Source organism: Aspergillus neoniger, assembly GCF_003184625.1.
Source record: "Aspergillus neoniger CBS 115656 unplaced genomic scaffold BO87scaffold_54, whole genome shotgun sequence".
NCBI lineage: Eukaryota > Fungi > Ascomycota > Eurotiomycetes > Eurotiales > Aspergillaceae > Aspergillus > Aspergillus neoniger.
This window is the reverse complement of record NW_020291182.1, coordinates 129,070-154,413: the sequence shown is the minus strand read 5'-3', so window position 1 is coordinate 154,413 and position 25,344 is coordinate 129,070. Positions and strand designations below refer to the sequence as shown.

General features: G+C 47.7%; 7 protein-coding genes across 7 annotated transcripts; 5 read left to right on the top strand and 2 right to left on the bottom strand.

The window, feature by feature from the left end:
* Window positions 1–989: 989 nt before the first annotated feature.
* On the bottom strand, window positions 990–3,095 carry BO87DRAFT_449548 (PTH11-like integral membrane protein). The gene is made up of 6 exons (XM_025628362.1): window positions 2,648–3,095; window positions 2,540–2,576; window positions 2,419–2,486; window positions 1,986–2,359; window positions 1,864–1,931; window positions 990–1,807 (listed from the first exon to the last, which is right to left on the bottom strand). The coding sequence occupies exons 1-6, from the start codon at window positions 2,840–2,842 to the stop codon at window positions 1,419–1,421; spliced, it is 1,131 nt and encodes a 376-aa protein (XP_025474595.1). The 5' UTR covers window positions 2,843–3,095; the 3' UTR covers window positions 990–1,418.
* Window positions 3,096–3,951, top strand: BO87DRAFT_449544 (uncharacterized protein). The gene has a single exon (XM_025628361.1). It carries the CDS (start codon window positions 3,350–3,352, stop codon window positions 3,539–3,541), a length of 192 nt encoding a protein of 63 aa, XP_025474594.1. The 5' UTR covers window positions 3,096–3,349; the 3' UTR covers window positions 3,542–3,951.
* A 4,252-nt stretch (window positions 3,952–8,203) lies between these two features.
* Window positions 8,204–9,338, top strand: BO87DRAFT_401674 (oxidoreductase, short chain dehydrogenase/reductase family; the record flags this gene model as incomplete). The annotated part of the gene is made up of 4 exons (XM_025625627.1): window positions 8,204–8,640; window positions 8,697–9,006; window positions 9,063–9,118; window positions 9,194–9,338. The coding sequence occupies 4 exons, from the start codon at window positions 8,204–8,206 to the stop codon at window positions 9,336–9,338; spliced, it is 948 nt and encodes a 315-aa protein (XP_025474593.1).
* Window positions 9,339–9,966: 628 nt separating this feature from the next.
* On the top strand, window positions 9,967–12,715 carry BO87DRAFT_369737 (isocyanide synthase family protein; the record flags this gene model as incomplete). The annotated part of the gene is made up of 4 exons (XM_025621996.1): window positions 9,967–10,998; window positions 11,060–11,445; window positions 11,532–12,166; window positions 12,235–12,715. Exons 1-4 carry the CDS (start codon window positions 10,320–10,322, stop codon window positions 12,713–12,715), a joined length of 2,181 nt encoding a protein of 726 aa, XP_025474592.1. The 5' UTR covers window positions 9,967–10,319.
* Window positions 12,716–17,539: 4,824 nt separating this feature from the next.
* On the top strand, window positions 17,540–18,463 carry BO87DRAFT_391345 (Ras family protein; the record flags this gene model as incomplete). The annotated part of the gene is made up of 4 exons (XM_025624961.1): window positions 17,540–17,551; window positions 17,706–17,820; window positions 17,887–18,162; window positions 18,228–18,463. The coding sequence occupies 4 exons, from the start codon at window positions 17,540–17,542 to the stop codon at window positions 18,461–18,463; spliced, it is 639 nt and encodes a 212-aa protein (XP_025474591.1).
* A 1,133-nt stretch (window positions 18,464–19,596) lies between these two features.
* On the bottom strand, window positions 19,597–20,951 carry BO87DRAFT_380846 (flavin adenine dinucleotide pyrophosphatase). The gene is made up of 3 exons (XM_025624390.1): window positions 20,685–20,951; window positions 20,417–20,583; window positions 19,597–20,316 (listed from the first exon to the last, which is right to left on the bottom strand). The coding sequence occupies exons 1-3, from the start codon at window positions 20,892–20,894 to the stop codon at window positions 19,689–19,691; spliced, it is 1,005 nt and encodes a 334-aa protein (XP_025474590.1). The 5' UTR covers window positions 20,895–20,951; the 3' UTR covers window positions 19,597–19,688.
* Window positions 20,952–21,060: 109 nt separating this feature from the next.
* On the top strand, window positions 21,061–21,967 carry BO87DRAFT_380845 (GMF family protein). Its single transcript, XM_025624389.1, has 4 exons — window positions 21,061–21,229; window positions 21,303–21,402; window positions 21,550–21,680; window positions 21,745–21,967. The coding sequence occupies exons 1-4, from the start codon at window positions 21,227–21,229 to the stop codon at window positions 21,934–21,936; spliced, it is 426 nt and encodes a 141-aa protein (XP_025474589.1). The 5' UTR covers window positions 21,061–21,226; the 3' UTR covers window positions 21,937–21,967.
* Window positions 21,968–25,344: the final 3,377 nt, after the last annotated feature.

Below are 25,344 nucleotides of genomic sequence, written 5' to 3'. Positions count from 1 at the left end.
AAAAACAAAAACAAGTCGATCGCTGTTTTGTCACATTGCGAACGAAATATTTACACGTATAGAACAAGAAGTAGCTATAATACAGGTAGGTGGGTTGTGCATCATTGTTGGAGTTAGATTATCATAGATAGTAGATAACTACTAGTTCTCTCTATCTATCTATAGGTAAAATACTTGTTTCTTTTTTCTGTTTCTGTGTTCTTCTTCCTGCCCCATCTCTACCGGTAGTAAATAGTAGATTCTACGTCCGGGTTTTGCGGTCTGGAGAGATAATTGAGTGGAACAAGTATACGGCTGGTTAGTTTACTACGTACATTTTACGTAGGGGTTATAAACTGACTGACTGGTTCGGCTAATTTCGGAGGATCATCGCTTATTATGATCATCAGAGTTCTGATTTCATGAATATGGGCTGGATGTACGTACTACGTAGTAAAGCTTGGGATTTTGGGTGGATGTGTGTGTGGGGGCGGGTTTAGTGATTGTTTGTGTGTGTGCTGAGGGAGGTCTTTATCCTTGAGAATGATTGTAGCTGGATTGAAAGTAGTGGAAATAGGTCTTAGTATGTATGCTATAGACGTCTACGTTTATCTCGATTGATTGAATTGTGCTGATTAGTGGTTGATAGTGAGTGTTAGCTGAGTGTGGATTACTAGATTCGAGAAGAGATTCCTGCTGTATCGGTCTATAATAGCATTATCTATCTATCTACTGTCCTGCAAAGGAGGGGTATAGACGAGGGTGAGGGGGTGTTGTTCTAGATCTGGCGAATGTCACTACTAATTGAGATATGGTATGATGTGATGCGATTGATAAGATTAAGATTAGAGAGGGGGAGGGGGGATTCTGACCGTGTGAGAATTATTAATCTTAGATTTGGGTGGGTAGGTAGATAAATACTCCGTAGGGGGCGGGTTTCTATTTATCCGGGACGCTAGGTTGGTCTGTTCTAGTGGTGTTTGATTTTTTTATCCTTTGGTCTATCTATCTACCTATCTATCTACTTTGTTGCCGGTTTTCGCCGTCTACTATCTATTAGTGTCTGTTGTACAGAGAGATTATTTGAGGAGCTCGTTAGATGAGCGAAAGATGGGAGAAAATGAATGTACATGGAACCGAGAAACAGAATGAGGGGGTTTAAAATTGTAGCATGGTCATAAAGTCGTCGATGATTAGACATCCGGAGAATGAGAAGAATGTACACGAAGGTGGATCGGTAGGTAAGTCGGTATGCATGCGTGAAACAAAGTGCAGGTATGGGATATCAGGATCAAAGAGTATATGAAAAAGAAGGGGTAATGTTGAAGATGCAGCGTCATATATCATGCATCGTGGTATCAGAAGAAAGTAAGTTCGTGAATATATGGGAAGTAATGAGTGTGTGCGAAACTGCGAAAGGTCAGAGACATAAATGATCATTAAACATCCACAACTAGCCGACGCTGGCTGGTCGACTCGTCGTTGTTTCTCGATGTCTCCTGAATCATTGTCGTCGTGGTGACTGCGATTCCGTCTAGCGCGCCATCGTGGCTCGCTTCACCGGACTTGACGTCAATGGTGTACATGCCGTAGTCACGGTCTTGGGAGTAAAGCTCGACCTTTTGCCGGTGCGAGCGCGCGGTCATCCGAGTGGCGGTCATGCGACTGGCTGACATGGTGGGGTTGCGGGTGTAGCGATTGTAGCTGTTGGTCGAAAGGAAGCGAGGGAAGAGGCGGCTGACGATCGGACGAAGGAATGGTAGGCATGCACAGATGATGGCGACGTTGCATTCTGCAGCGGTCCAATAGGCAGCGCCGACGTTGCTGTCTGATTCGTTTGTCAGTCTGAATCTCATAGAAGATCCGCGGCGGAAGTGTACATACAAGAGGTGTCGGTGCTCTGAGCTACGCTTCGTAGACTGGATAGACGGAGGATACTTGTGATTACAACCCTGGAGCGTAGCGATTAGCATGTATTGGACAACTTGGCGATCGCCATGACTTACAGTCCACCGACAGCAAAGACACCCATAAGGGCCAATTTCTGCATGCGCGGAAGTTGTAATTGCGACAGAAGAGGCATCGGCAGGATCAACAGGGTCGTGTCTGTAGCGATGTTCATCGATGCGTTGAAGAACCAGACTGCCTCGAAACTAAGGCAGTAGCCGGAGATGTTGCGGTCCCAGAATTTGGCCACTGGTACACAGTTCAAGAAACCACTGACCACTGCCCATGTTCCGTAAGTAGCCACAATACCAAACACGATCCAGCAGGCAAGCCGGAAGCGACGGTCGGGGAAGATCCGAAGATACTGGAAAAGAATGGAAAATTTGGTAAAGATCAAGCTGGCGTTATAGAAAGGGATAGCAGCCCAGAGTCGCTTCATGACAGAGAGGATCAGTATAGGTTTAGAGACTGGGTAGTATTGGGAAGTGTTACCTTTAATTGTTCTTTCACAACAACGTCGGACAAATCGTCGTCATGTTTTCCGAGTCCAAAATGTACCTCTGCAGCATGTAAGAGAGGTGTTCCAAGTGGCTGGCAGATGGCCACAACCTACCAGCAGCAACAAGACCAAGATAAGTGCATGCTAACACCTACATGCAATCAATGTCAATATAAGCCACTTTACCAGCAAGCATTCAAATCCCCTATCCAGGATACGTACCAAAGAAATGAGAATCGTATAATCTTCACGACCAGTCAATTTCATTATCCCGATTCGCGCATACATTCGCATGGCGACGATGACGATTGAGATTGCGGTAAGCACGGCTGTCACTACCAGGGCTCGCTGTCCGCGAGCTGTATCATCATCCGTAGTCCGGGGAAGCAGCATGCTTCCCATCATTTCGTCCAGCATGGCAAAGGAGTGGGCCAGTTGAGCAGATAAGTGTTGCACAAAAGAGCGTGTGATTTGTGATGTAAACGATGAAGCGTAGGTTGTCGTTATTGCATTGGTTTGCGGTCAATAGATCGATCTGCGTAGATGTACAGTCTCCAGGTTCTTAAACCTAGAGGCCGGAACGTGTTTTACCGCATGGGTCGAATATGCACCGACAAGATTTCAAGAAGGGAATGTGTGGGCTACCGCCAACTCTTGAAGTAGGGTTGCTTTTCAAGATCCTGCACCGGGGTTAAAGAGGGAAAAGAAAAGTATCGGGGGTCCTGCTTTTAACAGTCCAGCGAATTAAGCCCGAATACCCCCCGCAATAGCTCAAAGTTTGATAGTAGTTAATAGCGTGCGAAGGCCGCTAGACTGCTGGGGTGCCCTGAATGGAGATTCATAGCATACGTAGTAGACAATTTCAGCTCGGTGTTGCCCGGCACAGTGTGGCTACATGACCCGGACTCCTTCCAAATTGCAGTAATGATCTATGGCACTAAGCTGTCGGTCTCCACTGGTGTCGTGGGCAGACGGCAGAGTGGATGCGCTTGTAGGGGAGACATTAGTCAATCAAGACGGCGGCCTGTAGAGCGAGACCCAGAATGGCACCCAACGCCCTGTCACTGGAGTCTCTCTCCGATGGTCGATCCATGGGACGCCACAATGGTGTCTTGAGAACTTCCCTCCTGGAGTATAGTGCTTTTTTCGACTTGGCTGGTACGGACTTGGCAATATCCCTCGTACGGTACCGTTGATTCGGCTAGATTGGCTCCACTAAGAAGAGGAGGGAAGTTCAAGAACACAAAATGCCCGGTTCAACCTTCTGGCTCGTGTATTCCCAGCTCATCTTGTACCCCTTAAGTGACCCCAAGCAAAGTCCCCGGGATGCTGCAAAATAAGACCAGGATCAATAGCCACATGGAGAAGCCGGGTGGCTTTCTCAATCTGGCTTAGATGATGTTGAAGAATGTTCTTCCACGGGTTTCAAATTGATGAGACTCGGCCACGACCGTGCTGGTGTGGATAGTGTCGGTGGAGGCACACAATCCTAAAGCGGCATAGGAGTCTTCTGGCACTAGGTAGACTAAAACGTGTATGGCACGATTTCGAGCATTCATTCGCTCGTCCATGTCATTCGATCCATGCGAAAAGATCAAGATAAGAAATGATCTGCCCTTCAGCGTGGCGGTGGGTCACCAAGCGAGGAGAAACACGAGATCTCTAGTCCAATGCCTTGCATGAACTAGTTCCTTTCTGGGAGCCTGGGTTCTGGCTAACATTGGCAATTTAGGGTATGTCCAAGGCAACAAGGACATGAGGAGTATGCATAGCAGGGCAAAAGATGCCCATCACCAGACCCCGATTAGCGGAAGACCCCGGATGGCTCCTCCCCAACAAGGTTTCGCGCCTCGATAAAAGCTAAACTTGCATGTTGAGATTGTGGGTTGTCGTAAAGAAAGTCAACAACAGTTCGCACAATCAGCTTCGCTGTGGAGCAGATATTCTCTTAGCGTTCGCCAGTTTCTTACATTTATCCTCTGCGTTCACCCGTTCCGGTCAAACGTGGACAACAGCAACCATGGTTTCTCACTTATCATCCATCACTGGTCGGAAAATTCCTAAAACGATAGATCGCTATCTGCTCAGTGATTGATCGGCATATTTGGGGAAGTCTTTGACGTAGGCTCGAGTGCTCGATAGGCAGCGTGTCCGCGCTTTGTGCTATTGTCCACGCAGGTCCCTGTCTCCTTGCAACCTTGGGCGACAAGCGATAACTACTAGTAGTCATAGTCTTCTATTTCCGTTTTCCTCACCTGTAACCGTCGATCACATCAATTCAGAGCACACCATGGCCGAAGTTTGACCAGGTAGAGATTTAAAATTGCATGGTTTGCCTGGACACTAAGTGCTGTGCCACCTGTTCATAAATGAAAGGAACACTGAAACCGCGGATGCCCAAGACGAAGGCAGACGATATTAACTACTATTCCACATGGTAGCGTGTATTGTGAGCGGAGATATTGTTTGTTTCGCATGACTCGTGCCTCCAGGGACCATACGAGTCCAGGTCGCAAGCCAGCAGCCGTTGCCAGGCTTGGCTGCATCAAAGCTGTGGACTCCGAGCTTGCATGTGGAGAATGCTGTACAACCCTCGCATCGAGTCTGCATAGAACAGGGGCGTGCTTTCCATTGTTGCTCCTCGTGGCTCGATAATTCAAATGACATACATGATTCCGGGGGAATGGAACCCGAAGGAAGACTCGGGGTTCGATTGTCTTACGGCTCTTGAGAATTCTCATCCCAATTCAGCGGTGCGGCTGCGAGAATGTGGCTATGATCATCAATAGACGATGGGTCCCTCATGCAGGTCCAAAGGGGATTGGGAGGACGAGGCTGGATAGCGCCGCGCTATTGCTGCACCGGGTAAGCTCTAAGCGGCAAAGGATGTCCACTACCAGCCAGTTGGTAGAGCGCCACCATTGAATAGTAAAAGGAACGCAGCAGAGACCTTTTACGGAAGTTCGGGGAAGCTGCCCGACGTTCTATTTGATTTTCTTGCCATGCAACCCGATGACTAAATGCCTTTTGGCTCTGAAGCTTGGTCTCGATAGCTGAGTATTTGTCTTTGAGCCTATGCGTGGTGGCGTTTCGTTCATTGGTGCCAACTAATGGGTGGATAAGTCCCCACCATGGTCCTCTCAAGGCACCATCCCATGCGAAGTTCCAGGTGTCACAAAAGGGGCAGTTCTCAGTTGCACGATAGATACCATGGGGTACGTGCAACGGGGTAGGTTGCAACTGAAGTGCAAATCCAATGCTTTGGAATGAAGACTACAATGTAGTCAAGGTGCGAAGATCGACGGACGAGGGAGGTGTCAACAGTGGAATAGACCTGTGTCAAATGTCAATAATGTCATTTTGGCCCACGGAAATAGCCCGTCGAACTTTCCTGGAACATGAGGCCTTTCTCATTGGCACAGATGTCTCGACTCTGGGGCTCTGGAGGAGTGTCAAAAGCTAGCGATGATCGTCGGCCGGAGAGGGAAAAGGGAAAGGAGGCACCGAAGCGATCAAAGAGCGAGTGACCAGCCACTATCCCTGACAATCCACTGCCCCCAAACCCCAATTCCAAAGCAATTGCCAGGTACTTCGACAAGGAGATACTAAGACCATTTCAATAGTTACCTTCTTCAGATGACGGACTGTCCAAGTCATGGCCTCAGGACTTTTGTCAAACATTGCACGAGCATCGGAATCACTTCCGGGCTCAAAGTCTACATACATGGCTGAAGAATAGTCCAAGATTCCTTGATTCTTCGACCCCAACCTTAATCTCCTATAGACATTTTCGTTTACAAATTGTGATTCCTCCAATAGGGCTGAGGATCCCGAAGACTACTTACCACGTCGGACCTGATTACCTGGCGTTAACCTCTTAACCACCATGAGTTCCGAATCCCGCAATCAACGCCCCTCGGAGCGCCGGCCATTCGCCGAAAAAGGAATACACTTCACTAATTGACTTCGGTTTTCGGGCTTTAGATTTGCTGGCTTGGTACCGTGATTCGCTACTGTATGCTCGCAAATTCTGTTACCTCATAACCTCCTTGTTCCTATTCTTCGTACTAAAACGTGGCTTGGTAGATACTATGTCAGTTCAGTCCTACTGATGTGAAATCCACGAATATTGAGGTGTCAACGTTATGAGCATTCATAGTGCCTGGCACCTCATACACGCGCTACAACCAGAGAGCGTGCCTATCGTGCCCGAGCACATGATCTTAAGGTTGAAAACCGGGATGACGATCTCTTCGCTTGGAGTTTGCAGATCCCTGAAGTCCGTGGTTCGTTCAAACTAGGCTGTCTTGTCTTTCATCATAGTGGATGCACTGGATGGACTGTACGAACGCGGCCTGAACTCTTGAGCTCTTTGCTAGCACGTTCGGTAACAAACGATCGCCAGCACCAGACCAATACTGGAAACTCGCACATCAAAGTATCCGAAGGAAGATCTTCTTTATCATATGCCCAGTGGCTTTTTATAGCTGTCGCCTCGCACTGATCCTTTCATGTCGCCATTATCAAGGCGAATAGGTAGCTTTCTTCACGGACCCGTGGCTTTGTGTCGTTTGGCGTCATCTTTATTGAAGTTAATGCGATAACTCCGTGTCCAACAGACCCAACAGGTAATTATGTCCGATTTTGTCTTGGTAGTTAGTTTTCGCAGACAGGTAGCATAAGTCTTGATCCAGCCCAATAGGCTAGTTCTGCCTAGTCATGCACAGCTATTTACCTAGAAATACATGGAAGCCTTGGCGTATTCTGCATTCTGAAAAAGCAAAGCCCGCTTTTCGGGGATTTGGTTTTCGTGGCCGCTCATTGCGCAGGCCATAGGACTATCTCATGGTCATCGGATTGCCAAAAGGTCAAGGTCGCCAAGAGGCCAAGATCGCTAATGAACTGCTTCCCCCATCGCCGTGACATTAAATGCCAGATTTATCATCAGGAATGTTGTGGGAAAATGGATTTGGTTTCTCTTTCTTCGAAAATTTCCCGCTTCTAAGCTATCGCCAACTGAAACGATCCGTCTGTGTCGTATGAGGGTATCTGCCATTCACGGACATTCCCACACTGGCGCCAATAACAGAAGGAAAAATATATGTGATAGGTAAGAAAGATTGGTCTGTGAAGATCGTGGGCCGTGGTCTATCAGCAGTGTCAGTTCGAATCTTGCATGCGTCCGGATGGTTAATGCTTTCGTCGGGCCTAGTCAACCATACAAGATGGTATGCTTGGATGAGGAAAGCTCTGTTTAAGCATAAACATGACATCCTCTGCTAATGGCCTTGAAAATTGTCTCTGTATGACTTGTTATCCCGTGGTGTTTCCGGCAATCGGAAAACGAGCGAGTTCACTCAACGGGTGAGTCAACTTTTCAAGAGACATATATTGACAGATTTTGGAGGTCGAGTCAACGTACTCATGTTGATAAATGACTCAAAAGTGTACTTTGAGAAGCTGGTAGCGCTTTGTGTCGAATAAAGGGGTGAGCTTATCGCCAATGAGCCATCCATCCCAGCAGACGTAAAGTAGGGGGAGAAGCAGAAGCTGGAAGAATGTAAAGCAGCCATCGGAAGCCAGTCCGACCGGCATAACCATCAGCCGAGGCCAGGCCCCCCGGCCCGAGCACGAAATGGCCTCGCCGGATCCCCGCACGCCATCCCGACCTTCGGCCTGTGATTCATAAGAAACCACCAATAGCCCCTGTCTTCTCGTCCGATTTGAAACCTTTTCTCCTTAACTTAACCGTCACCAACGCCAGCTGACAGGCTCTTTATGCGGCTTTTACAAGCGTGTCACAGCACTATCAGATCCCTGCGACAGCTATCCCCTTCATCCGGGACATTCTCCGCATCCACCCCACTTCCGTTTCGTGCTGCGATCAGGCCAGCATTCATCAAACGCACAATGGCGACAGCAATGGCAAAGCGTCTTGAAGGCAAGACCATCCTCGTCACTGGTGCTTCTTCCGGTATTGGACGAAGCACTGCCAAGGAATTCGCTCGCACTTCTCCCAAGGACTTGAAGATCATCGTGACTGCTAGACGGATCGAGTCTCTGCAGGAGCTGGCCAAGGAGATCAAGGAGGAAGTTGGTGAGGGCGTGAAGGTGCTGCCTGTGCAGCTGGATGTGAGCAACCCGGAAGATATCAAGAAATTCGTGCCTTCTCTGCCCGAGGAGTTCAAGGAGATTGATGTCTTGGTCAACAATGCGTGAGTCACAACTTTGTTCCAGGGTCCATCCCAAGTCCATACTAAGAAGAATACAGAGGCCTCGTTAAGGGTGTTGCCAAGGCCCCAGAAATCGAAGCTGAAGACATCAACATCATGTTCTCGACCAACGTTACCGGACTGATCAACATGACTCAGGCTATCCTTCCCATCTTCAAGAAGAGGGCTGATGGTGGTCGAGGAGATATCATCAACATTGGCAGTATCGCTGGCCGTGAGGCATACCCTGGTGGTAGCATCTACTGCGCCACGAAGGCGGCTATCAGATCCTTCACCGATGCTCTGAGGAAGGAGCTTATTGCCACAAGAATCCGCATCATTGAGATTGATCCTGGCCAGGTTGAGACTGTAAGACTTCGCATATGTCAATCGCATGGCCCTATCTAATGCATGTTGTTCGATAGGAATTCTCCGTTGTACGATTCTACGGTGACAAGGCCAAGGCAGATGCAGTTTATGCGTGAGGACCCCTTCTATATTACTCTCAGCGGACTAAAGGCACATGGACAAATACTGACAACTATGGGTACTACAGCGGCTGCGAACCACTTACACCCGATGACATTGCTGAGGTGGTTGTATTTGCCGCCGGTCGGCGCGAGAATGTTGTGATTGCGGATACGTTGATCTTCCCTAGCCACCAGGTAAGTCAAACTCGCATACAAACTTCAACAGCATAGCTGATGGCATCGTCTCTTAGGCATCACCGACTTCCATGCACCGCAAGTCTTAGTGTATACGCATATCTGATTTGTGGGCTTGTAGAAGCACCCATTGGTGCAGCGACATTAGAATTGGCTTGGTTTGGGTAGATCTAGATAATATGGTCAAATGATATTACATGATGAGAGTACATATCTGGATCTAAGTAGCTGTATTGCATTAACTCCGCTATGTGAAGGGAGCGACGTGATACTACCGAGTCCGCCATTGCCAAATATATCCGGTATCATCGGTTATGCGTTGATGGAATATATTTTCCCAATACCTTTGCTTACAACATGGACGTCCAGCAATTTTGGGTTGCGAAATGTTCATAGCTAGAAAATCGCCAAGTGGATCTACGACCCGTTATATATAATCGTACTCCCAATGTGCCGTTAAGCGAGCCTTTGGTTTGATGCCGATGCAACGGTGACATTTTCGCGACCCGAGGGGACAATCGATCTGCTTTATCCCTGCCGGTTCATTGTATATAACTTTCTTGTGTAGAACTACTACTACCTAGTAGTATTCAACCCATTCTCTCTCTTGTTCGCACCGCCCTTAAGACATCTCGTTTCGATGTGGCTGAACGAGTTATGGGCATTCTGCAAATAATGCCAGCAAAGCATTGCACCCACCTTGTCATCCTGAAAATGATAGTGGATAGTGAGGGTACACGAACGGGCTATCATCTGCTGGTTCCGGCGGGTACATGCATTACTGCATCCGGCACCGAGCAATGTTGATTTTGGTGACTGACATCACGGTCCCTGAGCCCTGAACGGTTCACGCCGAGCTCAAGCCAGAGTCGAACATGAGTTTGCATCGCTTAGTCGGCGTGTCGCCAGTGAAGTGCAGTCTCACACCGTGTTATCTAGACGTGTACTGGTTCACGTCTCATTCTTCTGAGATGCACACAACACACCTGCCCATACCTGGATCTCAACTGCGCCAATATGGATGACACACCCAAACTCGGATCAGGCATCGTCTCTCTGGGGACAAATATGTTCCTTATGAAGTCAGATACCGTTCATACGGAGTCAGAGGTGCTTCCTGTGGACACGGATGCCATCCCTATCGAATCAGACCCTGTCCATATGGTGTCAGACGGTCTCCCTATGGAGTCGGATGTCAATTCTGTTGAGTCAAACACCCCTCCTCTGGAGTCAGACCATTCTCATATGAAATATGATACCCTCCATATGGAGGCAGATCCTTTCAATAAGGATCAAGGCATCTTCCATATGGAGTTGGACAAGTCCACCATCGACCCACAAATCTCAGAATGCAAGTATGATGATGATCCACTGCTCAAGGCCTTCAAAGTCATGGAAGTCATCGGTCGGTATCGTAGCGTGGTGCCAGCAACGGCAAGAGACCACACCAGCGATGGAAACATTATGTTTCTATCCAAGATGTGTAATCAGATACGCGCCAAACAGCCGATCCAGATGATCCTACCGGCTTTCCCCTTCAAATCCCCGAACCGGGAGAAAAAGGTCTTGGGAAGCCTTCCTGATAAAGGCGAAGATATTTCTCTCGCGCACCTTAACGGACTCTGCGCTGCCATCGGTGATGTCTATGAATATGGAGCTAAGCTCACCATTGTGTCTGATGGCCTCGTGTATAACGGTAAGTCGAGAAGACGATACTCATGATCTTGTATGCTCGGATCGAAACTGACTGTTGATAGATATCTTGGGCGTGTCCGACAGGGACGTCTGGGAGTATAGCCATGCACTGAGAGAAATGGTAGTTGAGAACAAGTACGACCATATCGAGTTTGCCAGACTGCGCAATCTGGTTCATATCCATGAGGATGTCAACCTTGATGGCGAGGCATATGAGAAATTGGCTCCAGAGTTTCGCCAGGAGCTGATTAAAAGGTACACGCCGGAGGGATTTGACGCCGCTGTTAAGATCAAGACCGATGAAAACGTCTGTACCACGTACCGAGGATACATCAAGTTCTTGACAAAAGACTTGGAACATCTTCATGTAGACGATGGTACCAAATCTCGCAAGTCGCATAAAAAACATCTGGGAGATGTCGCTAAATCCATGATCGAACGAGGCGCGGTGAGTGGGATGATTCACCCAGACCTCTAGCGCTAACCAAGCATGCACAGTATTGACTGTCACTAACAAGTGTGGTTTCACTGAAGGCCTTCGCAGAAGCTATTCTAAAGAACTTCCCAGGTTACATTCGTCTTTCAATCCATCCCTCAAATGGATTAACCAAGATCTCCATAAACGTTCTCCCGAGAACACCAACGCCAGTCACACCATGGCATTCAGCACTTTGCTATACTGTTGACGGCGGCTTCATGTATGGATGGCGCGAGATTTTCGACGCGGACCCAGAACTGGAGTTGGTTCACAAGAACGGACGTCCATGGTACTACCGGTTTAAATCTGAGCTGTACAACTGGTCATCGCCGGTGACAGTCGACCCCATCTATCCCTGCGGCATGATGATTACTCCTGTCAATCCAACCTCAATTAGCGAAATCGACAAGGAGAAAGTGCAGGCTCTAGCACACGAGAACTCACCTATCGTCCTCCGAGGATTCACAGACACTCATGACCATGAGCTGATCGTGAAGAAAGCCGAGAGTATGGACGCTTCTCACCTTTCGGCATCCGACTTCGATATAGAAGAAGAAGCCGAAGACAGTGATCCACAGGAGCTAGAAGAGCTTATCCGGGTAGGTTGGGTGCCCTTTGATGGGGCAAGTGAAACCACGAAGGATAAAGACGCCGACAACACGAAGCAGTCCCCAATCTCATCTCCATCCAAGTAAGCCCTCCTTCCCTCTCTCAAATCATATTTCCTTCCCACTCACATGAACCTCCCTCCCAACTCAGATACCAAATGATCACCGCCACTGTTTCCATCTCAGAGAAAACCCGACGGAGTTTCTTCTCCGCTTCATCTCTGTTTTTCTCTCACCTCCCAGCCAGCTACACCGTCGAGATGCTCCAGCAGTTCTCCTGGATAGCATCGAGCTCGAGCTCATCCACCAATACCAAGACTAAGACTAACAGTCTGCCCTTGATCACACCTCACTTCTCGCATGGCCATCCCTGCTTCCGTTACCATCCACTCCTCTCTCAAAGCAACATCACCTCGGAACCCAGCTACGCTATACAAGACATTTCAGACGCTGACTCAAACAGACTATGCAATGTCCTGAATCCTCTTCTCTATGACCGTAGGGTTTGTTATTGGCATACCTGGGAACAAGGGGACGTTGTCTTTTACGATACTTTCTCTACGACTCTGACTTGGGAGCCGGCTGGAGAAGAACCGGTTCTTTTCTTGTTGCATTCGGGATTTCCATGCTGACTGTGATTTTCACCTTGGGTTTAATACCGGTTTGATCTCTTGATAATGGTCACTTTAGGATCCTGGATACTCTTCCATTTTACTGGGGAATATTAAGTACCCATGCATGGATGATATGAAATGATGACGTCTCGCTACGAATTTCTTTGTTTCTTTTACTTCACTTTAACAAGAAAACTTCATAACATGTTTCCCTTTTTCTATTTCAAGGAGAGAAGAGAAGAAAAGTCCCAGAAGGTCTATTCTGAAGTAAGAAAACCAAAATGCAAAGATAAGGGAGCTAGCTAGCCGGGCATGTACGTAGCGAAGACATTCAATCAGTACAATGAACATGAACATATATCGGGGTAGCTGTGTACTGTAGTACTCTCCCTAGAGGAAATAATAAGTAAGCTTCACTTGGCTCTGTTTATTGATGAGCCTGACCTATACTGGTTGGTATAGGGGACAGCATTGAAGTATAAAGAGAAAGCTACAATATGCAGCCAATCGCTAGTTTGGAAATATTGTGGTCCTTTCCTCTCCAACTGAAGTTTCTTCAGGAGATAGACAGAGGGCAAGGCGGAGACCCCCGGCCGGCCCCCAAGCTTTAAGTAGACTATCTACAATACCCCTGCATATTATCAATTGGGGGCCGAAAGGGACGAATGAAGAATTATCTGTGATTTGAAATTCAAACATGATAATTGGTTTGGTCTTTCTTACGATAAATGGCTGCTGATTTGGAATGTGCCAATTCTTGAATACTGTTACTGTACTTACTTGTAGATAGCCAATATAGAAAAGGTAGGTAAATATCCGAGATCCGAAAAAGGGGCAGTATTCAGCTATGACCCCTTTGTGGCTCAGGGCTTTTGTGTCAGCCAAAAGTCAGTTGTGATGGATTAAGCGACGCCTATCTGGGTCTTGGTACCCCGCAGATCATTCTGATATGCGCCCAGTCATGGAACAAAGTTATTGTTGACGTTTGACAACATAGTTGGAGGCGTTGGATGTGTCACAGAGGGGGCAGAGAAGATTGACTGAAGTGACCCCACTCAGGTAGTGTGGCCTAGGTACACTGCCTACTGCAAGTCTCAATGTGACGGCTTGATGTGGTTGCTGCATGCTGTTTCTTGTCTGGCCACGTCATGGACGTGTTTGATGGCTGTCTAGTCATTGAAGTTTCGGTCTGGCCATCTTATTGCTCGAAGATAAAGCAAGCACGCACACGCAGACCGCACATCGGAGGGCGGTGGAGATGTGCTTCGGTTAGGGTATCTTCGCAGCTAAATTAGTGCTCTGCTGGGCTGGTAGTTGCTGCAGGAGAATGTTTGATCATGATTTGGGCATCCAGGCACATGGATTGAGGTCTGGAGTATGACTGGTACGATAGTCAGGTTAGGTGACAGGTACCGATCTCGGTCGCATGCCCGGACGACCCCGCAGGTATGGCGCAGGGACGCCCGCCGTATCTTTGTTCCCTGAAGCGGTCGGTTACCCAGACTTGGGTAGCCTCCAAATCAAGCCCATGGCTCTGTCAATGTGATGAGTCGGTAGAATGGAAGAGATTTCCGTGATCAGCAGTTGTGCACAAAATCAGGCAATGTGACTTGAGTCGGTGGCTTGGGTGCCATGGCTCGGGAACACGGGTGGGTTTAGTTCACTCCAGGGTGGTAGTAGCAGAAACAGAAGATAAGACGACCCTGGAGAGATACTCAATGAGAAGCGCATGTGGTTGGAAAGGATCAACGCACGACACTGCAGGAAGTAGTGGTATTACGGGGAGCAAGGCAAAATCTCCCCCAGCTGCAGCTGGGATGCAAGGATGCAAAAATGTGTTCAGTAACTTCCGGGGTTAAAATTTGCGGGACGTCATCTTTTGACAACTCGAGGGTATCATCCGGGATTTACTCCGCTCATCACCGAAGGAGGAGCAAGGAGTTGTATCGATGTCGCCGCCTCATTCGCCAATGAATGATTGAGCAGCAACTTGGGCTATGGGATCGGACGGTCTCACAGACCAATATATCACCTTTGGCAAAGTGGAGGCGTGGAGAACATCCTGAACTCGGTCTCTGGGGCTATTTTAGGCTTCTTCTGGACTAGTCGAGCACGACTCCCTCCATTGGACTCGAGTTTCCTTTCCCCCCTCAGGGACACAAATTCCATGACGCTGTCGAAGCCAAACCGAAGCCAAATCCAGACTCAATATTTCGAATCATGATGTAATTCGGTGTGTCAAATCGGAGCTGTCATGTAGCATCTGTTAAGGCTGAGAATGGGTTTCTACCCTTCTAGAAGGAAAACGGCAGCCGGGAAAGGACAAGAACCTCTCGGATGAATGCTGTCTTTCTTTCTCTCTTTTTCTCCCACTCACACATTTACCCTCGTTTTTTTCTTTTCCTCTCCACGCGCCCACAGTAAGAACTCACATCCAGTAGAACTTCCTCTCGGGAAATCCGCCCCCGTTTTTTTCTATTAAATCGTAACGGCCAGGGCCTTTAGTTCAATGGATCGTTCCGAGTTTTGACTGAGTCGGACGGGAAACTTATTAGCAATGGGTGTTCGTTTTGTTGCATCTTCTTACCGTGCTTGCGTAAGTAAGACTGCACCCTGGGACCGAAGGAGTTCACTTGTTCAAGGAACCGGAGCGGGACGCAGAGTCAGGAGAGGAGCGCATCCACCCAGTAGGCTTCACGGTGATTGGCTTGGAGTCCGGAAGCTATTCGTTCGTTTACTGTGTTGCGTAAGGTGAGCAGGGGGGTAGAAAAGGACCCTCAGGGGGGGGGGAAAGTTGGGATGGAGACACACTGGACGATTTAGAAGCATTAACGACCGGCGCTAAAAAAAAAAAAAAGTGGGTGGATCTTGGTGAAGATTAATCTGTGAGAGAGATAGATAGTATGATGAATGGAATGGTCTCACACGTCATGTATTCGAATCAAGTTGCATAATAACTGCTAGTTGAGTCGGGGATTATATTGTTGTGTGCCAGCCTAATAAATAAAGTCACCATTTATTGAGAGCTGCAGTGGTGGTGGTGGTATGTATCTGCTGGGTCAGATCATCAATACGAAATGAAATCCATTATATTATACTAAGTAAGTGAACCAGATAACTAGTAGGTAGTATTAGGGAACTAATTTATTTTCATCGTATTATTTAACCATTAACCACCAAATGCTTACGGGTATTGGCAGTGGGAGAGAAAGAGAGAAGAGAGGAAGAGAGAGGGACAGCGAGAGACTAGACCCAATGGATCATTAATCTTGGGTGTGCCCTGGGAATTCGATCCCCGGCCCCTTTTTTCAGGCTACCTCACTATGCAACCATTTTCCTCCCTCCTCCTCCCACCCACTGACTGACTGACTCATTTTTGTTCCAATACCGTTGCAGTAGCCTATCATGGATGATCGGACTGCAGTGAAGATAAGTAGTACTAGGATTGACAGAACCATTTCAATTACTAGGCCGTCTGTCTGTCTGGGGAATCTACTTCTGACTGACTGCTGGCTGTTCAGGTTCATTTCATATCTTGCGATCGGACGATTGAGGTTAATTATCGGCGGGTGGGCCCAACCGGGACCAGTGAAATTAAACAGTTGGCTGGATTGGTGGGAATCCACACGCGTTGCCGGTTAATGCCACACCCACTGCTCATCTCTTTCTCTTTCTCTCTGTCTCTCTCATTTGCGCTCCCTTCCCTACCCTTTTTCCCCCCCTTTCAATTCAGTACTCATATTTCTGCCCACTAATCGGAGGCAATTTGTTGTTTTTAAGACCAGCAGCAGCAGCAGCAGTCAGATAAGACTAGGACCTTTGTACTTAACCGACTCCTGCACTAGGAGGATTATCATATCATTAGTGATTATGGTAAGATTAATTCTGGCGAACCTTCGAAATCCCCTTCCTTCCAATCAGCAGCCGCATCATATCAATTTCTCCATGGAAGTGCGCTCTTTTCACTGCGTCGGTAGGGGTTGTTCCACACCAATCAAGGCGCTTATCCCGCGGTTAATAATTATTATTTACATATTTCATTTTGTGACTTTGGCTTGTGTTCTCTGGGAAGAAATTCCTCTCCAATTATACTACTTATACTACTTAGTACTGGACTGTCTGCCTGTCCACCACTAATTAGTTAGTATTCAGTAGTTGACTATCTAGACTCTCCCTCCTTTCTGGGCTGCTCTGCCTATCCCCACCTCCGTTCCTCAGTTGGCTTAACTCTCCTTAATCATCATCCTCTCTGTCTCCTCCCTCCCCTTTCCCCTCCCCAAGTCTCTCCACCCCATTCTCTTTCCCTTTTTTCTTTTTACTTTCTTTTTTTATACTTTCTTCTTCTTCTTCTTCTCCTCCTTGAATCCACCCTGATTCTCGAAGGTGTTCTAAGTAGTTCCCTTTGACTTTTCCATATTCCCTGGTCGCTTAGAACGAATTGGGTCAAGACGAACTGCAGACTACGCAGAAACCCTGCCGGTTCGCCTTTCAATTCCCGCCTGCCTGCAAAGTTCCACGACCCCCCCTGGATCCTGCTTCCCACACGCACTTCTGCTTCTACTACTACCCCCCAGTCTGCTGCTTTAAGCTTGGCCTAATCAATTAGACCCGCCGTTGCTGTGGACTGCCCTTTTGGCGCCTTTGCTTTGCGCGAAACCCCCGACGACCTGGGCCCCGACTCTTGTTCGTCTTGTCTCTTTCTGCAAAAGAAATTTGTGTTGCTGCTCCTTCGACCCGCTGTCACAGCTCCTGTTGGGATAGCTTCGATTAACCGCTTCTCTTTCTCTCCCCCTCTTTCCCTTCCCTCCCTCACAGCATAATACCAAGCCAGAACCTACCAGAATGGCTTCAAAGGTAAGCCTTGTCGCTGCGCTTTCCACTTTCCGTCATTAGCGTCCATGTGCCTTCTGTCACCTCCCTTCCCGACTTTCACTTTCTCTTTATGATCACCGAACTCCCTCGCTCCCCCGGAAACATGACGAATCGCTCACCTCTCGGTCGCATATAGTTTTTAAGAGAATACAAACTCGTCGTCGTTGGTGGTGGTGGTGTCGGAAAGTCATGCTTGACCATCCAATTGATCCAGAGCCACTTCGTGGATGAATATGACCCGACAATTGAAGGTGGGCGCTGAGCTCTGCTGTACCTTTCCGACCGTGTGGCTTATCTTTCGATTCGTGTTTGAACAGATTCCTACCGCAAGCAGTGCGTCATCGATGAGGAGGTGGCATTGTTGGACGTTCTAGATACTGCCGGACAGGAAGAATACTCGGCGATGCGTGAACAGTACATGCGAACCGGCGAAGGTTTCCTTCTCGTCTACTCGATAACGTCGCGCCAATCATTCGAGGAAATTATGACTTTCCAACAACAGATCCTGCGAGTCAAGGATAAGGACTACTTCCCCATCATCGTGGTCGGCAACAAGTGCGATTTGGAAAAGGAGAGGGCTGTTTCTGAAGAAGGTGGGTTCTCCGACCTAGCATCTGCTTGTCGCGGGAGGTTTTGGCTGACGATGTTATCTCTACAGAGGGTGAGGCTCTAGCACGGCAGTTTGGCTGTAAGTTCATCGAGACATCCGCCAAGTCCCGTATCAACGTTGAGAACGCTTTCTACGACCTGGTGCGCGAGATTCGTCGGTTCAACAAAGAGATGTCATCGTACCCGTCTGGCGCGGGTGGCGGCTCACGCGCCCCGGAAGGAAAAATGGACGTCAGCGAGCCTGGCGATGACGCTGGCTGCTGTGGAAAATGTATAATTATGTAATGGGACAGGCGTTGGATCTAAAAGAAATACATACAGGTCGAGATACGGAAGGAAAGCAAAAACACATACAGTCACCCCCGGTTGGAAAGAGAGGTCAGCAACAGAGACGGGCCACTTGCCTTGCTGCAACATGTGGCTTGTCAACGCGTTTTGATTTTGTGATCATTATACCATACGAGCCTCACTCTCAGATGATGTCTGCTCTCACACCCTAATGCCGCCATCGTCTCCATGAACGTTCGATTCCCCCTTTGTTCCTCTATTTTGTTTATTATTATTACCTCTTTTTTGGAAGATTGATTTTCTTTGACGATTTCTCGATCTTTGAAAGGACGAGAACGGAGCCTGTCAATAGATCTGTGCATTAACATAGGTACGCTATTGTCGCGGTCCGCATATGTGGTACTATCCGGAGCTGCAGAATCATCCTTCCTTTTCGTCTTGTCGGCCACGCTGGACGAGCAATTCAGATCTGTTGCACATTCAGCAGCCGCTGATCATCTTAACTATCTGTCTTTACTTTCATCTTCATTGATCTCTTTCCTATATGCATCCGGGATACGTTTGGTCCTTTCTTTCATTTACCAACTTTGCACTCTGTCGGGCAGGATCTCACCTGCTGAACCTTTTTTCGGTGAGATGAACTGCACGTTGATACTTCCGTCTGTCAGGTGTTTAGACGTTGCGATATCATTGTGCCACCTAACGTCTCTGCCCGTTTTCCTTCTTCCCCTCTTCCCCTCTTCCCCTCTTTCATCTTGGTCTATCCTTGGTTTCATTTCCCCTATTCTGCACTCAGCAGCGGCGCGCCATAAGCATCTCTATCTTAGTCTGTCTGGTTTTCTTCCTTCATGTATACACTTGAACTATTGGGTAATCTTATTTGATTCTGAAATTTTGGTCTCCGAGAATAAGCCTTCATTCTTCACTTCCTCTGTGGTTAGTATCTTATAGTGGGTTACTTAGTGATGTCTTGGAGATTTGGTGGCTGGTCTTCAAACCTCAACAACATCTGAGTGGTGAGTGGTACGTTGTTTGAACAGCACGCGTTCCTAATGGCAGATGTGGATGGACACTGTCGAAGATAACGCATCTACGCAGGTTCGTGAATCCTAAGGTCCACCATACACCCACTGCTATCACGCATATCCGGAATAGCGTGTCATTGTCTACAAATCTAGCAACTATTGTTTGGAAAGACATACTATGACCGCCAACGTTCCACTTATTTGCCCTCCTCAGCGTCCGAGGGAGGGTCAAGCTCATCCTCTCGAGTTACCTTGGTTCCCTCGACATTCTGCTCCACCTCTGCGATAAGCGAGTCCATGAACTCCTTGTCAGTGCCGACCAGAGTCACAGTGTTGCGCTTATTACCCCACCGGGGGTAACTGCCAACTTTGATGTTCTTCGAAGCAACACGAGTAGCAAGTTCCGTCAGGTAGGGGGCGACCGTACTCTCCGGGAGTGGTGTGCTGAACAGGTAGCGATAGATGCCCTTTCCCTCCGGGTTGACCAAGCGAGGCAACAAGTTCGGCTTGAGATGCTCGAGTAGCCTTTCGAAGAGACGAGGAACACCAGGAAGGATATGGACGTTGCCGTTGACAATAGCAATGGGCACCCACATGTCATCCGCAACAAACACAGCCTGTTCCTCCAAAGGCACAGACTCGTCGTGAGGGATCTCGACCATGCGCAGCTTCGCCGTCAGACTAGGTGACGGGGTGTCCCAGTCGAAGTTTGGTTGCATGGGATGGGGCTTGGAGAGCTTCTTCATACGCTCGAAGGCGGCTTGGTGGAGCTTTAGGTTCAGACCAAAGGCCTTGGCTATCGATTCATAGGTGATGTCGTCGTGGCTTTTGCGATTAACATCATATATCAGTCAGCTTTTCAAGCCATATGCAGTATTCATATCGCGTGGAGGTTTTATTAAATCGATGTGGGGGGTGTACGGACGTTGGGCCAATGCCTCCACTGGTAACGACGAAGTCATAGCGGTCGCTCATACGTCGCACTGCTTCAATGATCTCGCTCTCATCGTCGGCAATCACTTCGATGCGCTTCAGTTGGATGCCGAGGGAGAAGCAGAACTTGGCGAAGAAGGCGGAGTTGGTGTCGATGGTCTGGCATTTCCGAAATCGTCAGTCCAAACCAAGGACGTGGGTATGAACGATGCTTGAAGGGAAGATAGAATTGAACAGCAGACAGCTCATTCGCTTCTTACCTTTCCACCAAGGACCTCGTCACCAATGATCAGGCATGCCGCCGTGTGAATAGTCCTCTTGTTCTTCGGGAGGACGGATGATGTCATTTTGGGGGATGGTGTACGAAGCAGGGGCGGGGTCAGAGAGGGCGAGGTGAAGGTAGGCGTGGAAGTGAGGTTGAGAGACGGTCGAGTGAGATGGCGGGCGACTTGACCGAGACGACTGAACATGAGGGAGAAGGGAGGAGGAGAGGAATGGCGGAGTAACAAACAAGCGCGGGCGGGGAGGAGAATTATTGAATGGGAAGTGAAGGAGAGCGAGGAGGAGGTGGAGTAAGTGCCGCGCCTTTCATCCCACCGGGCCGAAAACGCGGAGCAACCACCACTTGCTTGTTCCTCCTTCGTCTCTTCGGTCAAATTCATCCCCAACCAGATAGCTCCCCCGTCCATCCCCGCTCACATCCCGTCTGGGGGTTTACCGATTTTTACTCCTCTTGCTTCTAGCGCACTTCCGAATATCCTGTTTCTGCTTCCGCCTTACTGTCGCATCACCCATTCACAACATGGTAAGTGGTTGGACTGCCCCGCATCGCGTGCCCGCTTCCTCCCCCCTGCTAACCTGAGCTTCTCTCCATGCAGTCTGAATCACGACTATACTCCTTCTCCCCCGAAACCAAAGAAAAGCTTCGCAAGTTCCGCTTGGGAACCTCCCGCGCCAAGGATCCGCAGGCCATTATTTGTAGGATCCCGTCTCCTGTCGTTCCTCCATAGCCCCGCTCTCTACCTACCTATCTATCACGAGCACAACCGTCCAGCTATCGCGCGAGCTTGTTCGCCTCACGTCGAATATCATAGGACAATGGGTGGTTGACAACAGGGTTGACAGATATCATCGACAACAAGACCCAGGAGATTCGACCTGAAGATGGCGAGGTTTACTCCAAGATGGAGGATGTAGCCGATGAGCTTCCGGAATCGTCTCCTCGGTTTATCCTCCTCAGCTATCCTCTGACCTTGGTGAGTATTATACTTATATCACCCAGACATTTGAAATAGAGCTAACGCATGATTCTGGCATCAGGCTTCCGGCCGTCCTACGGTTCCTTACGTCATGCTCTACTACCTCCCCGAGAACTGCAACCCGAATCAGCGCATGATGTATGCGGGTGCTGTTGAGTTGATGCGCAATACGGCGGAGGTTAACCGGGTGATTGAGGTATATGAGGAGGATGACATTATCTCGATCGAGTCGAAGCTGCAAAGCGCGGATTAGACATATTTACCATTGTCTGGTAGGCTCTGAGGCCTTTATTTGGTCATTCATGACGCCTACGCGTTTACATTATAATTATAGTGCTGGCATTGTATACATGATCAGGTTAGATTCGGATACCTCAATAGGAGCTGAGAAGTCTTCCACGAACCACTAAACACTACACCACAGTACTCGTTAGGAACCGAACCAAACCGAGGCATAAAGCATATCTACTTACCCAAAAACAAACCCCAAAACGATTCATAAGCAATCACAAATTCCCCGACACGATTTGTCATTACCTACTCTTATAATCCCTTGCATGACTATCGATAAAATCGCCTCACCATGATATACACATACGCACATGGCGAAGAACCACCTAGATAGAAGTAATCACAAACATGAGACCGGAATCCTTTTCCAGGGTTGACTGTTTGACATGTTCTATCCTGGGAGTAAGTTAGTAGTTTAAACTGGAACCAACTGGTTGGGATGGGCTGGGTTGGATGGGGGATCCACTCGGGCAAATATGCGCTTTGAACCTTGTTTTTTTGTTTCTTGTTTTCTTGGTTCGGTTTATTTGTTGGGGCTATCTATCTGCTTTTTTACTTGGGGGTTGTCTGTAGTGGTATCTATGTGCTACTGTAGTGGATGGGGTTGTTTGGGGGGTGCGGAGTAGATGTTGTCTTTGCTTGATCTGTACCAGTTGATGGGTGATGATGGTGATGTCGAGGGAAGTGTGTATAGTGGTTGGGTATGTTGCCAGTAGTAAGGATAGGTGCTGTTGAATCGAACGTGTCTTGGTTAGATGAAGGAAAATATCACATTCTATACTCCTATAATCATGATATAAGGTGGAAATAGGTTGAACATATTGTTGGGATATCTTTTCCGGTTGAATGAGATGTAGTAGAACTACTATAGGTACAAAGGTAGACCAGTAGAAATGATAATTGAATGCAATGTAACATGGACACAGACACATGATCACGAGATACTTAACACAAAGGTATCTCTACTACTTACCTAAGACTCATCAATCAATCAATCAATCAATTAATTAATCAATCGAAGCCGGGCATAGAACCTTCCATACGTCTTCTACCTCCTCCATCCCAATCTACCCTTCGCCAAAGCTAAGTAGTAGTACATAGCTACCTCGTAAAACGAAACCATCATACATACATACATACATAAATAACACCATCAATACTAGCTCCATACCCGGCCCCCACACACCCAGTGGATCTCCACTACACCAACATCTCACCATTCCACTAAAGGCAGGAGTTCTGACAGCCTGGCATCCACAGGTTGAAAGGTTCAGTGTTCGGTGCTCTCCGCGGCGCTGGGACTGGATATCCCGACCATACACAGAAAACTGAATTATGATTGGGCCCATGCTCTTCCCCTTTCCTACCCCCTTCCACTTCCCCCTCTTTTTCTTACTCCGTGACTGACTGACTGACCCGGACGGAGATTGGTGGTCGGTCAGCTGTGTGTGAAGCTTACTGATTGATTGATTGATTACTGAGGGGATGTGGTGTGGTGTAAGTAGTGTTCAGCATGATTGCTTCTTTTTTTTTTTTTTTTTTTTTCCTTTTCTATCGTAGATATATTAATTAATTATTCAGCCCTGCAGATTACGGGTTACTAAATAAGGTAGTTGGCTGGCTGGCTGGCTGTGAAGTGAAGTGCTGATTGTCTGATAGATCGAGTCCAGTGTACCCGGGTGTTTGGCACCGGGGTCCATCTTTTATTGTTTGGTTTCCGGATATTCGGTGCGATGTTGGGTAGAGAGGTGAGAGTAGTATGTATATATCTACTTATGTACTTTGAAGTAAATAGTAATTGACGGTCGGCTATCTTTCTAACCTATCTATCTACTATCTAAGTACTCAATTGTTACTTAGCTACTACGTACCTCCCGGTCGGCTTTCCCGAATCAACAACAAAGGCTCCCTTAAAAGCAAGGAGCAATAATAAACCAGAACCACGGTTCCAACAATAAGCATAACAACACCACCGTCATTATCATCACTATCAAACCATGTGTCCACAACAACAAAGATAATCCTTACTTATTTACTTTACCCACCTACACCAACTCACCCTCCAACTACATAAAAGTAAAGTAAATGTACAAAACACAAACCAGTGGAGCAAACCCAACCCTCCAAGTTCACGCAACCCGGTAGGTTCATATTTCTCCGATCTACTCCGTCAGGCGCTCTCAGCTGCAAGTTAAAGTTCTTCCGTTGCTTCATGTTTTTTTCTTCACTACTGACAAATTCTTATATTTACGTGCTACTAGTAACTTTTTCCGCTTGGATACATACATACTTACATACACATACACACATACTTACAGGGTCAGTGTCAGTTACTTGCAAAGGAATGAATGGCAGGTAAGTACTTATCTAGCGTGTTGAGTTGGCGCCTACACTGCAGCAGAACAAGACAGGCTGCATGAAGCCGTTGCCGTTTCTAATTTATTTTCTTTTTTCCTTTTTCTTTTTTTTCTTTGGTAGGGTAGGAATCGTGGTGTGGTGTGGTGTCATGCATTATGCAATGCATGGTCTAGCTGTATGGATGGGATGGAATGGAATGCTGTATTTACATTGAGTAAATAACTAGACCAGGCTGTCGGGATACCTCGGTATGGAGATGTATGTATGTACTATGGTTTCAGCGTTGTGTGATGAGTTGTTGGTCAGGGAGGAGAGTCTAGAATTTCCGGGCGGATAGGACTTAGCCTACTAGTACTTTGTGGGTAATTCGTTGTGATTAAGTGAGTACTACGTAGATAGTTAGAGATGTCTATAATATTGGGGTTTACTCTTTAGTAGTTAAGGTAACTAGAAAATGAGAATAAAAATTGTAAGTCAATCCCTATTTCCTTCCTAAGGAATGTCCGAAGTTATTGTCATACCACAATTTATGCATGAATGGCTGGATAAGTTGGGATAGTCGGTTATGAAGAAATGACACCAGTCGAGACAGACACTATGATGACACTGCAATTCCTTAGAGTTCTCACTAGGAATCGGTTCCCGGGTACATATAATATAATATAAATTGGTAGGTCTTGCTCCTGAGTAGTCTTCTTCTATCCTTCGGCCGGATCTTCGGTCGAAGTGAGTCGAGTCTCAGCTCAGGAGGTAGTTCCTTCATGGGGTTACCTGATTGAACGGCGCATCGCTATCCTGGCGTGAAATTGAAGTAAACCGAACCGAGCCAGGGTAAAGCACCCCCAATGATTCATTTCATCATGTTGCCTGCAGCAGGTTGTCTGATCTAGGCGGCACCGCCATCTACGTAAGGCTTCTTTCTCTATTTGCTCAAAGTCAGTTGTCATCCTCTCCAGTCCATGCACAAAAACGTTTTTGGTAGCCCTGGGCTGTTAATAACTGACCACTATGT

Coding starts and splice junctions, on each gene's coding strand:
- BO87DRAFT_449548 (XM_025628362.1), bottom strand. CDS start 2,842: ATGCTGGACGAAATGATGGGAAGCATGCTGCTTCCCCGGACTACGGAT. Junction 2,577..2,647: donor ATACGATTCTCATTTCTTTG/GTACGTATCCTG, acceptor GATTGCATGTAG/GTGTTAGCATGCACTTATCT. Junction 2,360..2,418: donor TTGTGAAAGAACAATTAAAG/GTAACACTTCCC, acceptor TCTGTCATGAAG/CGACTCTGGGCTGCTATCCC.
- BO87DRAFT_449544 (XM_025628361.1), top strand. CDS start 3,350: ATGATCTATGGCACTAAGCTGTCGGTCTCCACTGGTGTCGTGGGCAGA.
- BO87DRAFT_380846 (XM_025624390.1), bottom strand. CDS start 20,894: ATGTTCAGTCGTCTCGGTCAAGTCGCCCGCCATCTCACTCGACCGTCT. Junction 20,584..20,684: donor ACGAGGTCCTTGGTGGAAAG/GTAAGAAGCGAA, acceptor CGGAAATGCCAG/ACCATCGACACCAACTCCGC. Junction 20,317..20,416: donor AGTGGAGGCATTGGCCCAAC/GTCCGTACACCC, acceptor TAATCGCAAAAG/CCACGACGACATCACCTATG.
- BO87DRAFT_380845 (XM_025624389.1), top strand. Junction 21,403..21,549: donor GGATCCGCAGGCCATTATTT/GTAGGATCCCGT, acceptor CAGGGTTGACAG/ATATCATCGACAACAAGACC. Junction 21,681..21,744: donor TCAGCTATCCTCTGACCTTG/GTGAGTATTATA, acceptor TTCTGGCATCAG/GCTTCCGGCCGTCCTACGGT.